Below are 16,393 nucleotides of genomic sequence, written 5' to 3'. Positions count from 1 at the left end.
CTTATTTTCTTAACCTTTATAATATATTTTTGCATTCAAGATTTGTTAAAAGAATAGTGGCATATAGAAAATAATGGCAAAATAAATTATTTTATTACAAAATTATAATCTTTAAACATTATATATTAACAATTGTAAACCAAAGTAACTTGTTATACATATAAACACATCTGAAAAAAAAGGAAATGTTTAGAAACCAAATAACAATTGTAAACCAAAATAAATTCTAATACATATAAACACATATGAAACAAAGAAAATGTTTATAAACAAAATAACAATTGTAAACCAAACAACATTTTAATACATATAAACACATCTTAAAAAAATTAAATGTTTAGAAACAAAATAAAAATTGTAAACCAAATTAAATTTTAATACATAAAAACACATCTGAAACAAATAAAAAAATGTTTAGAAACAATAACTATTGTAAACCAAAGTATAAATGTTAATACATACACATCTGAAACAAAGAAAATGTTTAGAAACAAAATAACAATTGTAAAACAAAGTAAATTTTAATACATATCAACACATCTGAAACAAAGAAAATGTATATGAAACAAATATCATTTGTAATAACTATAAACATCGATATTTACAAACCTTCATAAAATACATTAATCTACATATACATTATATTTTTCTCTATTTTTCGGGGATACATATCTGGATCAATGCGCTAATGATTGACATAACGATTAATCACGTCATCGTCAAACATGTCGCGTCCTGAACCTTTTGGTGCTGGAGAATTGGTGATATTAGTTTATGCCATGGATAAATATTTCCCTAAACGGATTGGTGGTGTGAGGGGAGTGAGACAGGAATGCCGAGACAAAATTATATACGAGATGCTGAGAAGAATGCATCGTATTTCAAAAATTAAAAGAACAAGACGACAGTGTCTTAGAAAATATAGTGATTTGAAGAGAAGAGAACCGAAGTACTATAAATCGATTCGAAGATTGATAAGGACATGTAAGTTTCAAAATTATATATGAAATAATTTTTAATAATATAAAAAAAGGGTTTATTTTTGAACTGCGTCATCATTGACGAATCCAGGAAAATAATATTTCCTGACTGTTACTTTGACTATATTAGTATATACAATTGCAAAAAGTTACAAAAGTTAGCATGCAGAACTGAGTTAGTAGATTAAAATTTAACTATATAACTATATACACTTAAAAGGTTAGAAAACTTAGCATACAAAAATGAGTTAGTAGAGTAAAATATAACTATATTAGTATATAACATTGAAACATGCAGAACTGAGTTAGTAGAATAAAATATAAATATATTACTATATAACATTGAAACATGTTAGAAAAGTAAGCATGCAGCATAATTATTTCAATTTTTTTTATTAAATTTTTTTCTTATATATATGTTTATAGATATGAGAAGTAGGAGAATGAAGTGTGCACACCCACCACGCTACTTAAGGTCAATGTTGGTGCAAACACCCAGAAGTGAAGCTCTTTCTCCACCTTTGCCAATAACACTATTGGATATTGAATTATCTCCAAATCCATATGCAATTTGTCATAAAGAGACACAGACAGGTAATGACTTATTATTTAAATTTTAAATCATATATTTTAGGTTTTGGCTTAAAAAGTTTTAGCATGCAATATTAATCAAGTTGCTAATTTACTTCTATTATCATTTTTTTCATCATTTACTTTCTATTTTTATTTGAAAAAGAGGGCATCTAAGCTAAGGAGCCAGCCAATTTTTGGTTGAGCACCATGGACAGCACTCTTTGATTGGTTCTGTCCAATTATCAAGTACAACACAGTTGGTTCACCAAAAATGGGCTGGCATCTAAACTTAGATTCTTGCTTTTCAAATAAAGATACAAAAAGAATGAAGTAAAATATAAAGTTTATTTAAATCGCATGCACTATCTGAATCATGAAACTTAGAAATTGGTTTCTATGTCACTTGTAATGATTATTATTATTATTGTTTTAAATAATATATACAAGGTTTTTGATTTAATAGTTTTCTATCTTTGTAATTTCGTTCATAGATATTACCATGGAAGAAATGGAAACTAGTATGGAAATGGAAGAATTTCAAAATCCAGATAGTGTGACAATATTTGAAGCATTAACTTCAGATGATACTCAACCAAGGATAGAAGTTTTACCAACAATGATGGTAGATAAAGGTATGTTTCATACTCAGTAATCTTAAATCTAAGAAAATACAAGTTTTAACTAATACATATATTGTATATTTCAAATAGGAGTTGGCTCAGATGAAAGCTTTAAAGGAGTGGACATAAGTGTAGAAGCTAATATAGTAGATAACGTAGATAACAGCACATCAGGAGGTAATATTTGTGATGAAAAACCCTATCATACATTGAATATGTATATGACAATTGAATTAAATTTTGCTTTTCATTTATTTTTCTACAGATTTATCTTCAACATCAACTATTGAGACTGCAGACAAAAGTACTCAGAGTTGTCTAGAAGATCATGTCAAACAAAAAATTTCTAAAATTAGGGCAACTTTGGCAATGTTAATGGAGCAAGTAGATTTTTTTATACCGTAAATATGTAATTTGATTTCATTTTTTGTTTTGTCATGATTAATAACTGAGAAAAAGTTTTGTGTTGAAGAATCAAAAGTGAGTTTGAATTTATGTAAATAAACTTTTTTTTTGGCCATAAAAAAATTTGTCTTTATTAAATAATAACATTTTAAACTTAAAGGGACACTGTATCCAAATTTTATCTTTTGTGATTCAGATAGAGCATGCAATTTTAAGCAACTTTCAAATGTACTCCTATGATCAAATTTGCATGCTCTATCTGAATCACAAAAGAAAAAATTTGAGTACAGTGTCCCTTAAAAATACACAAACAATAACTTTGTACACAATATACAGAGTAAAAAAATTAACAGTGACTAACATTTTAAACTTAAAGGGACACTGTATCCAAATTTTATCTTTTGTGATTCAGATCGAGCATGCAATTTTAAGCAACTTTCAAATGTACTCCTATGATCAAATTTGCATGCTCTATCTGAATCACAAAAGAAAAAATTTGAGTACAGTGTCCCTTAAAAATACACAAACAATAACTTTGTACACAATATACAGAGTAAAAAAATTAACAGTGACTAACATTTTAAACTTAAAGGGACACTGTATCCAAATTTTATCTTTTGTGATTCAGATAGAGCATGCAATTTTAAGCAACTTTCAAATGTACTCCTATGATCAAATTTGCATGCTCTATCTGAATCACAAAAGAAAAAATTTGAGTACAGTGTCCCTTAAAAATACACAAACAATAACTTTGTACACAATATACAGAGTAAAAAAATTAACAGTGACTAGATAATAAAAAATGTTCACTCCAGACGTTGCCTCTTTGGGTCTGTTGTCGCCTCCCTTTCACTGACAATAGCCAACAGAGATTGTAATGTCCTTTCGCTGATGCTCAAAGCTCTGTTAATTTGATGGTTTTTCTCTTCATCCATCTGCCTCTGCCACTGGAACATCTCTCTTTGCAGCTGTAATTTCTGCATCTCTATCTCATTCCTTTGCCTTTCGATTTCCACATTTTTTTCTGACAGAGCAGCCCAGCGTTCAATATTAGTGTTAATAATATTCAGCATTTCTCTGTGGTCCTCTCTGTATTGCCTTGCCAGTGTCAACATTTCCCTCAATGCAACATCGCCAAATTGTCCTTCTGCCGGTGTATTGTCAATATTTACACCACCTGTTTGCAGTTCAATTGGTGGTGCCTGTGTTTCAACAGGTTCCTCAATGTTTTCTGGTGTGTGAATTTCATCCGGTTGCGCATCTCCCAAATCTTCAAGAATATCCGGAGTCTCACTTCCATCATGCCCTCCTGGTGGTTCATCTTGAATGGGATTTTCCACTATCGGCATGAGATTGATAGTGATCTCCCTTGATGAGTTTTCTTCTTCTAGATCAAGACATAACAAATTGTTAGTAAATAAAAATAAAATGTTATAAAAACACTTGCAGAAATAGAATAGAAGGAGAGAGCAGATACAACCGTCATACACCAATTTAAGTTATATTATATATATATATACATATGTGATACATACCATCAAATAATGGAGATGAATGTCCAGTCAATCTCTGGAAAAGACGTCCCAAATCACCTATAAAAAAATAAATAACATAAAAATAAATAAATAAAATGCTTTTTTGTCAATGTAACGATATATTCGAAATTATTAATGGAAATGTATTTTGCAATTAACTGGACACTGAAGCAAAAATAATCTTTTTGAGAATAAGATATATTGCATGGAATTTCTATCAGCTTTCTTATGTAATACTATGATCAATTCTCAAAAAGAAAATAATGATAAATTTTAAAAAAAATTGAAAGTTGATTAAAATAGCATGCATGCTCTACAAGAATCCTCATTTAAAAAAATATGTACAAGATCTCGAAATAGAATATGTCAATAATGACATTTGACATTTAAAAAAAAAATTACAAAAAAAAAATTGAGAGATAAAAGAGATAAAACACACAACATTGAAATTATTCATTTGTAAAGTACTTACCAGTTGCTCTACCAACACCAGTTTGTGGAGTGCTGGTCCTTAGATCCGGAAGTGTGTCCGCCGAGGAAGTTGTGTGTGTAACATTAGATGATGAGCGTATAAATTGTCCATGTGTAAAACTGTCCGAAGGTCTTGAAACAGCTGCACCGGGTGGTCTCGAAACCGCAGAAGAAGAAGTAGAACAAGTGGGCACCTCGTTACTCCTCACAGGCTCTGCTGTTGTTGGCATTGCTTAAAAAAAAAAAAATTAAAAAAAAAATTAGGTTTATTTTTATTTATATTTGAAACTGAAAGTTAAAACTGTTAATAATAATAATTACAGCAGTGAATGCAGGCTCAATCATTAAAGGGACATGCCAACCACCTTTTTTTATGATTTGGAAAGAGAATGCAGTTATAAACATCTTTATAATTTACTTATATTATCTAATTTGTTTTATTCTATAGATATTCTTTGTTGAAAAGCATTTGATTGATGCACAAAGAAGCCTCGTGTGATTGGCTCAACATGTGTATTTATTTTTCTTCAACTAAGAATATCTAGAAAATTGAAGTAATATGTTGTTTAAATTTCAATTCTCTATCCGAATCATTAATAAAAGATTTTGGGTTTAGTGGCCCTTTAAAGGGACATGAAAAAAAAAAATTACCTTTACAAATTGCATAAGAAAATGCATTTTTAAAAATATTTAAATGTATTATGTTTTTGCATTCATTGGATTTTTATACTTTGAGGAAAAGCAAATCTATACAGGCACAGTAAATGATCATTGGTTGATGCACATAGATGGTTCATGTGACTGCGTCAACTATGTGCATAGCTATATCTGAAAAATGTATGTTTATAAAGCGGAGAACAATTTTGAAAGATGCTAACAATAATATTCTATAGTGAAATAACGCAACATGGAAGTCAATAGATCAGAAATTTAAGAAGGCATGTGATCTGGGGTTAGTCTCATGATTAATGTCGGACATACAATATTATTTTAATAGTTTCAAATTACATTATTTCTATTGTCATTATCTCTTTAAGGTTTCTATGCAATACTGGTTTGAAAATAAACACATGGGTGTTATCTTTAGGGATCACTATAGTAATAATCAACAAATCTTTAGTTCCGTTAGACCATTAAAAAAAAGGCAGTATAACAATACTATTATTGTACAATCCCTTATACATATATGAGACATAAATGATTACAGTATTTGGGGCCTAAATGGCTTGTACAATCCCTTATACATATATGCGAGATAAATTATTACAGTATTTCGGGCCTAAATGGCTTGTACAATCCCTTATACATATATGCGAGATAAATTATTACAGTATTTGGGGCCTAAATGGCTTGTACAATCCCTTATACATATATGCGACATAAATGATTACAGTATTTGGGGCCTAGATGGCATATAGGATACTGAAGCGTAAGAAGTCAGATAATGTTATTTTAAAGAAATATATATTGGAGACAATAACCTATCATAACTTTAAAAAGAACATTTACGTCAACTATGTTGTACATTTACCTCTTAAATCACTGTCACAATCATCCGTTATGCCAGTGATGATCTCCGGTCCCAGACGCTGAACAAGCTTCTGCTCATAGTCATTGAGGTCTGCCACATATGCTGGTCCACCTCCGGTAGCACGTGCCGAATTTTTCTCTCTGGCCAATTTAGCTTTGGCGAAGCGTTTAATGTCGTTGTAACGCTTCTTCAGCTGATCGACATCCTTTTTTCCTGGACCCTGGGCACTAACAGCGTCGCTGATCCTTTGCCAGATCTGCTTCCTTCTAGAAAAATTTGTCTGTTTGACACGACATCCAAACAAATAATCATAAGAGTCAATAATCATATCAATCAAAACGACGTTTTGCTGATGAGAAAAGTGAGGATTCTTGGATTTTGAAGCGGTTTCAGATCCAGATGAAGCCATATCGAAATAGTAAATAAAGATCTCAAAAACGAGCGCTCTGTAATTACTCTCCAAAAATTTTGGAACAATAATAAAGTTGTTTAGAAAACTTGTCCATTTATAGGAGCAAAATTCTATTCCCGCTTCTACTATGACGTTCATGACACCTTACATGTCACGTGTTAACAATTGGCCAGACAATTGAACTGAAAGTTAAGTACATCAGCTTATTCGCGGCGAGCGAGGCGTCAAATTTATCAATATTCCGCCACTGCTCGCTGCGGGCTAGAGGTGTCTATTTGTTGTGGGATTATTAGTACATAGCTACAGCGGACACCATTTCGCCCGCGGCGAGTAACGGCGAGTTTAGCCGCGACTAAAATGACGGATGAATTGACGGCTTAGTACATGGAGCCCTAAATTACTAAAGTTCAAAGCTCTTTTACCTTACCAGCCCTGAACAGGGCCCTTTGCGAGGCATGCCCCAAGAAGTTCAGCTCTTTTGCCTGTAAAAAAAAACATACAATACCCCCCCCCAACATTACAACCCACCACCCACATACCCCTAATCTAACCCAAACCCCCCTTAAATAAACCTAACACTAAGCCCCTGAAGATCTCGCTACCTTGAGTCGTCTTCACCCAGCCGAGCCAAATTCTTCATCCAAGCGGAGCAAGAAGAGGTCCTCCATCCGGTAGAAGTCTTCATCCAAGCGGGGCAGAAGAGGTCTTCCATCCGATTGAAGTCTTCATCCAAAAGGCATCTTCTATCGTCATCCATCCGGAGTGGAGCGGCAGCATCCTGAAGACCTCTGACGTGGAACATCCATCCTGGCCGACAACTGAACGATGAATGACGGTTCCTTTAAATGACGTCATCCAAGATGGCGTCCCTCGAATTCTGATTGGCTGATAGGATTCTATCATCCAATCGGAATTAAGGTAGGAATATTCTGATTGGCTGATGGAATCAGCCAATCAGAATCAAGTTCAATCCGATTGGCTGATCCAATCAGCCAATCAGATTGAGCTCGCATTCTATTGGCTGTTCCGATCAGCCAATAGAATGCGAGTTCAATCTGATTGGCTGATTCAATCAGCCAATCAGATTTTTCCTACCTTAATTCCGATTGGCTGATAGAATCCTATCAGCCAATCGGAATTCGAGGGACGCCATCTTGGATGACGTCATTTAAAGGAACCGTTATTCGTCGTTCAGTCGTTGGCCAGGATGGATGTTCTGCGTCGGAGGTCTTCAGGATGCTGCCGCTCCACTCCGGATGGATGACGATAGAAGATGCCTCTTGGTTGAAGACTTCAATTGGATGGAAGACCTCTTCTGCCCCGCTTGGATGAAGACTTCTACCGGATGGAGGACCTCTTCTTGCTCCACTTGGATGAAAAATTTGGCTCGGCTGGGTGAAGACGACTCAAGGTAGGGAGATCTTCAGGGGCTTAGTGTTAGGTTTATTTAAGGGGGGTTTGGGTTAGATTAGGGGTATGTGGGTGGTGGGTTGTAATGTTGGGGGGGTATTGTATGTTTTTTTTTACAGGCAAAAGAGCTGAACTTCTTGGGGCATGCCCCGCAAAGGGCCCTGTTCAGGGCTGGTAAGGTAAAAGAGCTTTGAACTTTAGTAATTTAGAATAGGGTAGGGCATTTTTTTATTTTGGGGGGCTTTGTTATTTTATTAGGGGGCTTAGAGTAGGTGTAATTAGTTTAAAATTGTTGTAATATATTTCTAATGTTTGTAAATATTTTTTTATTTTTTGTAACTTAGTTCTTTTTATTTTTTGTACTTTAGTTAGTTTATTTCATTGTATTTATTTGTAGATATTGTATTTAATTTATTTATTGATAGTGTAGTGTTAGGTTTAATTGTAGATAATTATAGGTATTTTATTTAATTAATTTATTGATAGTGTAGTGTTAGGTTTAATTGTAACTTAGGTTAGGATTTATTTTACAGGTAAATTTGTAATTATTTTAACTATTTTAGCTATTAAATAGTTCTTAACTATTTAATAGCTATTGTACCTGGTTAAAATAATTACAAAGTTACCTGTAAAATAAATATTAATCCTAAAATAGCTATAATATAATTATAATTTATATTGCAGCTATATTAGGATTTATTTTACAGGTAAGTATTTATCTTTAAATAGGAATAATTTATTTAATAAGAGTTAATTAATTTCGTTAGATTAAAATTATATTTAACTTAGGGGGGTGTTAGTGTTAGGGTTAGACTTAGCTTTAGGGGTTAATCCATTTATTAGAATAGCGGTGAGCTCCAGTCGGCAGATTAGGGGTTAATAATTGAAGTTAGGTGTCGGCGATGTTAGGGAGGGCAGATTAGGGGTTAATACTATTTATTATAGGGTTAGTGATGCGGATTAGGGGTTAATAACTTTATTATAGTAGCGATCAGGTCCGCTCGGAAAATTAGGGGTTAATAAGTGTAGGCAGGTGGAGGCGACGTTGTGGGGGGCAGATTAGGGGTTAATAAATATAATATAGGGGTCGGCGGTGTTAGGGGCAGCAGATTAGGGGTACATAGGGATAATGTAAGTAGCAGCGGTTTACGGAGCGGCAGATTAGGGGTTAAAAATAATATAAAGGGGTCAGCAATAGCGGGGGCGGCAGAATAGGGGTTAATAAGTGTAAGGTTAGGGGTGTTTAGACTCGGGGTACATGTTAGAGTGTTAGGTGCAGACGTAGGAAGTGTTTCCCCATAGCAAACAATGGGGCTGCGTTAGGAGCTGAACGCAGCTTTTTTGCAGGTGTTAGGTTTTTTTTCAAACAGCCCCATTGTTTCCTATGGGGGAATCGTGCACGAGCACGTTTTTGAGGCTGGCCGCGTCCGTAAGCAACTCTGGTATCGAGAGTTGCAGTGGCATTAAATATGCTCTACGCTCCTTTTTTGGAGCCTAACGCAGCCATTCTGTGGACTCTCAATACCAGAGTTATTTTAAAGGCGCAGCCAGAAAAAAGCCAGCGTTAGCTACGTGGGTCCTTACCGACAAAACTCTAAATCTAGCCGATAGAAAGTAATGAAGAGTGCACTCACCAGGACTTTTCAAAGTTTTATTCCAATTATGGGAACATTTTCGGGGGATTAGCCCCTTCCTCAGACATACAAAATACAATATTGCACCCTGGGCATGTGATTTGGATTTCTGGAGTGCTTGTCTACTTTGAACTTTATATATATAAACACACACACATGCATACATACGTATTTACACTTTTTCACACACATGCAAGTTAAATGCTCACTATCTGTTAGATAACTGCATATCAATACAAGTCAAGAATAACATTTTGGAGAAAACAACCCATTAACAAAAATGTTATAGTTCTGTACTAAGAAAGAAAACATGCACTTATACTGTATATTAGCAAAATATGAACTAAAGCAATGTGTCTAATTCCAAAGTTCCTTTAAGGAAGATTTACTTCTCATTTAGATGTAACACCCCAGATTGTCACCATCTGTGCAAGAACAAAACACTGTATATTACATTCTGGCTTCTTGTCATTTGCTTACACTATAGTGTACCTTGTTAGATAGCGCTCAGCTGGAGCTAGTGTGCTTCAAATAGTGAACATCTGTTCCTTGCCTGTGCATGAACACTCTGAAGTTGCAAATTGGTCTGAGAGCTATGGCAAGCAGTTTAATGAGCAGATATTAACAGGTGCCTAAAGAAATAATTAAAAGCCCCCTAGGAACATGGTTACATCATGGTTATGATAACAGTCTAGAAATGGGAAGACTTTTTCTTCCTTTGGGACACTCTGGTACTAGCTACAAGAGCAGAATGGATAGAAATTGATTTGTAGAGTGGCCTTGGGAATTTAGGAATTAAATGAACAATCAGGCAATATTCCATGAAAGCTTAGCACATCTGTGTAGCACAGAGCATGTGACACTTGCCAAATTCATTTGCATGTTCTGTTTACAAGATAAAGTGTACTGAGTTTGTTTGTAAATAGATTTAACATATGTATTTCTCTGTATACCAAATGCATGCTAAACCCATGCAGACATTACAAAATACCTTATTCACAAATGCATGTGTGCACACACACAAAAACATACACACACACACATACATATATAGACACATGAGCATACATACATACATACATACATACATACATACATAGAGACATGAGCATGCACACACACAAACACATACATACATACATAGACACATGAGCATACACACACAAACACATACATACATACATATGTCATGGATACCGGGCTGCAAGAGTTAATCCCCTACCCCCTACTACCTCACCCCCTCTCATTTCTTGGCTGTTTTGGGCTCCTCAGAGCAACTTCGATCTCCAAACTATTCCCTTTTGTGAGAAATGTATGTGAGCCTGATTTTGAAAGAGCTGGCCTCTGATTGACCTATCCCTCTTTGGCCGGCCGGGCTCCTGGAACTACCGGCCAGCCACCACATCCAGCACCCTCCGGGAAACTTTACCTCCGGCCGCTTCACAGGCCCCTTGTCCCAGAGCTCCGCTCTCTTGGGAATTGGTACCCCTTGGGGAGGGCAAGAGGCGGGCCAGTTGCCAGAGGTGAGCTCCATTTGGAACTGGGGCTTCCAAGCTCTATTCAGAAGACCACCCTTTGGCTGGCTGTTCCCATGGAACCGCCGGCAGGCAGCATCAACTCAGATTTTCGGTCCTCTTTAACCCAGGTCGCTACAGTGGTCCTTTTTGTCCCAGAGCTCCGCTTTTCTAGGAATTAATACCTCTTGGAGAGGACCAAAGGTGGGGTGATTGCCAGGGAAGAGTGCCCATGGGAACTGGGGGTTTTGGACTCCACCTCATTACCTAGTCTCCAGTTTCCTTCCTGGTGTACGGTTGGACATCCATAGCTCCGGCCCCCAGCCATGGATCAGGGTGTTTTTTGGACTGTATCAGCTGGGGACAAAGGGCTTTCAAACGACACCCTGGAAGTCCCACTGCTTCCCCAGGATCACCCGGAATGCACCATCCCATACCACTGGACACTGGGGAACAATGGAAACTATGGTGGTGCCAGCCTGTCTGGAGGGGCGGGAATGGCGGGAGATTTGAGGGACTGATAAGATTCTTAACAAGATCAGTTTGTGTATAAATGTTGTGTGTGTTTCCTAATAAAGTGTACTTTGTGTTTTCACCTGAATGCTAGTTTGTCTAGTTATTTGGGTGGGCTTCTGCTAAAATCACTTTCTCCTCTACATAGCAGCTGGTTCCAGATACTGTGAGAATCCTTGGTGGAGCTACCCAGTCGGCGTAGCCGGTAATCTATCACATTGGTGGCAGTGGTGGGATGCTTCCATCTACCTAGAATGTCCAAACCACCACCTAAAAACGAATTAGGATTAAGCAGTATTCCGTGTTTTGGAAGGAAGAATTACGGGGTTGCTGGAGGATAGAGGATAGAGCCACAATACCAAGGTGGTAATCGTAGCTGAGCTAATGGAGGACGACCGGGTCACCTGCTCCATGGACTTTTGGCTCACCAGCTGCAAAGCTACCACTGGGGCCGATATTGCACAGATCTTCCACCTGGAACATTTCTACCACCATGTTCCAGCAGCAGTCAGTGAATGGATCAATGACCACCGGCCTACCACAGCTGACCAAGCAGCCACCCTGGCTGATCAATAGACTAATGCCAGGCACCAGACCACACCAGAACCCCAGGCAACAACCCACTCCGCTTCAAGCCCGGCTCATCTCCCAGTGGCTCCTCGGCAGCCCCATGCCCGGCCAGCCCCTGTTTCCCTGGCCGGGGTCAGCAATCCCTGTGAGTGCTATGGGTACGGGCAACCCGGGCAACCCGGCCACATCCGATGATACTGTCCAGCTCAGAAGCCTAGGAACCCCTCACTGACCCAGAGGGGGAACACTCCAGCCAGGACCTATCAAGGCGCTGCCCACTGCCTATATGCAGCAGGGCCTGCCAACTCTGCCGAAGATGAAGAAGTTGGTGTTCTGCATGAAGTCAGCCTTGTGACCAAAGATAACCGCCAGCACCATCGCCAGGACATCTGGGTCAATTGGCAGGCGGCCCAGGGATTAAGGAACACTGAAGCCACCATCTCCCTGATCCAAACCCACCTAGCCCCCACCTCTGGCTGAACAGGGAAGACCCTTGCTGTTTGGGTGGCTGGAGGTGCCATATTGGAGATCCCCACAGCCTGGGAGCACCTGAACTGGGTAGCCGGCTCCTGTGATGTGGAGGTGGGCGTCATGCAACAGCTACATGCCGAGGACTTGTTGGTAAATTACTTTGGCCACCTTGTCTCCACATTTGGATACCTGCCCAGTGACCACCGGGATCACCCCAAATGCACCATCCCTGTACCACTGGACACTGGGGAACAATGGAAACTATGGTGACGCCAGCCTGTCTGGAGGGGCGGGAATGACGGGAGATTTGAGGGACTGATAAGATTCTTAACAAGATCAGTTTGTGTATAAATGTCATGTGTGTTTCCTAATAAAGTGTACTTTGTGTTTTCACCCGAATGCTAGTTTGTCTAGTTATTTGGGTGGGCTTCTGCTAAAATAACTTTCTCCGTTACATAGCAGCTGGAACTCTCACTTAAGAATCAATTCAGGCTTGGGCTCTCAGATCCCCTAAAGGATGAGCTTGCACGCCTTGAACCTCCTGATACACTTGAAGGGTTAATTAACCTGGGCATAGCTCTAGACGGGCATCTCAGGGAACGTAGAAGTGAAAGATCTTTGCAACAATACTCAGTAAAACGCACCCATATAATTCCCCTGTATCAAACATAAAGCCACCCCTCAAACATACACCTGAACCGATGGAAATTGGAGTGATGAAGGGACCTCTTAATCCCCAAGAAAAACTAAGGAGGAAACTGAACAATCTCTGCTTATATTATGGAGCCAGCGAGCATTCAGTGAAAGAATGTCCAGCCCTTGCACGTCAAAAAAGGGGTAAGAGAAATACATCACGTAACTGCTTGCACTTAAGCACATCAGATTCTAGCTACTGCTCACTAACTATTGTTTTACAGTGGGAAACCCATCGACTGCAGAACCAGGCGATTATTGACTCAGGAGCAAGCGCAAACTACATTGACTCTTTATTCACTCATGTAAATAGAATACCACTAATAAAAAAGATTGCACCAGTCTCCTTGCGTGTTATTGACGGTAGTCAATTATCTTCAGGTCCCATCCTGTTTTAAGCAGTTACCCTCTGTGTTACTACAGGTTGTAATCATGAGTATATCATATTTGATGTTATTAGCTCTCATCTGTACCCCATCATTTGGGGGTATTCATGGTTAAAATAACACAATCCTGTGATATCATGGGACTCTTCTAAAATAGTGTTCAACTCAGAGTACTCTAAGAGCACTTGCTATCCCACACACCACATTTTACATAGTTCAGGTGAAATTATTCCTCAGGCTTACTCGGACTTCCATGATGTGTTCAACAAAAAAGAGGCAGAAAACCTCCCTCCACACCGCAAATATGATTGCCCCATAGACTTAATTCCAGGAACGGACATACCGTGTGGGCATATATTCCCCCTATCCAAACCCGAGTTAGAACATCTCAAGGAATACCTAGAGGACAACTTGAGAAAGGGGTTCATCCGACCCTCCACATCACCTGCTGGAGCAGGCATATTTTTCCTAAAAAACAAAGACAACAGCCTTAGGCCTATAGTAGACTATAGAGAGTTGAATCAACACACTATAAAAAACAGATATCCATTACCTCTTATACCCGAATGGTTAGAGGTTGCGACTTACTTCACAGAGTTAGACCACAGAGGTGCCTACAATCTTATTTGGGTAAGACAGGGGACTGAGTGGCTCACAGCATTCTGTACAAGTTACGGTTTGTATGAGAATACTGTGATGCCATTCGGCCTATGTAATGCACCAGCCACCTTCCAATTCCTGATTATCGACATCTTCTCAGATATCCTGGATGTCTTCGTAGTTATCTATTTGGACGATATTCTCATTTATTCAAAGAATCTTCCAGATCACATAAAACATGTTCGTACAGTTCTCTCACGCCTGAGACAAAACCAACTGTATGCAGAACCTGAGAAATGTATGTATCCAGATAGATACTGGATAGATAGATAGATAGATAGATAGATAGATAGATAGATAGATAGATAGATAGATAGATAGATGATAGATAGATAGATAGATAGATAGATAGATAGATAGATAGATAGATAGATAGATGATACATGGATAGATACTGGATAGATTGATAGATAGATAGATAGATAGATAGATAGATAGATAGATAGATAGATAGATAGATAGATAGATAGACAGATAGATAGATAGATAGATAGATAGATAGATAGATAAAAGATAGATAGATAGATAGACATATAGATAGATATATAGATAGATAAATAGATAGATAAATAGATAGATGGATAGATATAAATAGATAGATAGACAGATAGATAGATAGATAGATAGATAGATAGATAGATAGATAGATAGATATAGATAGATAGATAAAAAGATGATAGATAGATAGATAGATAGATAGATAGATAGATAGATAGATAGATAGATAGATAGATAGATAGATAGAGACAGACAGATAGATAGATAGATATAGATATAGATAGACAGACATACAGATAGACAGACATACAGACAGACAGACATTGGACATTTCAGAGTGTAATGCTTTGAAGTAAAGATTAGAGCTGTCTTCTAAATCTCTGTGACTTTAGGAGGAAATGCACAAACTAAGCTTATATGAAACTTATTTCAGTTCTGTGCAATCTGCTGTGTTATGTGACAGGTTTAGAATTTATAAACTATGAATTCAGCAGTTTTTACTTATAGTAGAAAATCAAAAAAAAGGAAAAAGCAAACACAAATTGTCAGTTGTAGAGTTTGACAGAGAAAGTTGGCTGCAATATTGGCAAGTTGTTGTACAGTTATAATATGGATCTGTAAGTCTTGTTTTTCTACAGCTCAGCACAAATTTGCTAGAATAGCAACACTGGGGTCTCCACCATTGTTAAAAATCCAACTTTATATAAGTTTTTGGATTACAGAAACAATGAGAAAACCAAAAATGTTGTACGGTAAACCTTCCATGTTAAAAGTCTGCAACAGCACCAATTAAAGGTGACAAAGTAATTACATTTTTCACAAAACAAATATCTGAACTAATGCACTAACTAATTTAAGAAAATGAACAGGAGTAATTTGTAGAAGCACTTCTTTATAAAAAGGGTGATTTATTCATGGAATAAACTTCCACAAGAGGTGGTAATACAAACACTGTGGACATCAAGAATGTCTGGGATAAGCATAAGGCTATCATACATACTAATTAATGCCTGGGATAAGCATATGGGTATCATACATACTAATTAATGCCTGGGATAAGCATAAGGCTATCCTACATACTAACTAATGCCTGGGATAAGCATAAGGCTATCATACATACTAATTAATGCCTGGGATAAGCATAAGGCTATCATACATACTAATTAATGCCTGGGATAAGCATAAGGCTATCCTACATACTAATTAATGCCTGGGATAAGCATAAGGCTATCCTACATACTAACTAATGCCTGGGATAAGCATAAGGCTATCATACATACTAACTAATGCCTGGGATAAGCATAAGGCTGTCCTACATATTAACTAATGCCTGTGATAAGCATAAGGCTATCATACATAGTATTACTAACTAATGCCTGGGATAAGCATAAGGCTGTCCTACATATTAACTAATGCCTGGGATAAGCATAAGGCTATCATACATACTAATTAATGCCTGGGATAAGCATAAGGCTATCATACATACTAATTAATGCCTGGGATATGCATAAGGCTAT

At 37.3% G+C, this 16,393-nt stretch overlaps 1 protein-coding gene across 1 annotated transcript in view; it reads right to left on the bottom strand.

Annotated features, from left to right (window-relative positions):
* The window catches only part of LOC128640672 (dentin sialophosphoprotein-like), a 70,047-nt gene extending 57,954 nt beyond the window's left edge, over positions 1 to 12,093 (bottom strand). Inside the window, exon 1 of the mRNA XM_053693104.1 lies at positions 12,003 to 12,093. Within this exon, the coding sequence (XP_053549079.1) occupies positions 12,003 to 12,093 (91 nt within the window). The remainder of the gene's footprint in view (positions 1 to 12,002) is intronic.
* Between the last annotated feature and the right edge of the window lie 4,300 nt (positions 12,094 to 16,393).

Source organism: Bombina bombina, chromosome 10, assembly GCF_027579735.1.
Source record: "Bombina bombina isolate aBomBom1 chromosome 10, aBomBom1.pri, whole genome shotgun sequence".
NCBI classification, from domain to species: Eukaryota; Metazoa; Chordata; class Amphibia; order Anura; family Bombinatoridae; genus Bombina; species Bombina bombina.
Note: the sequence above shows the minus strand (reverse complement) of the source record. Positions and strands in the feature narration are given on the sequence as shown.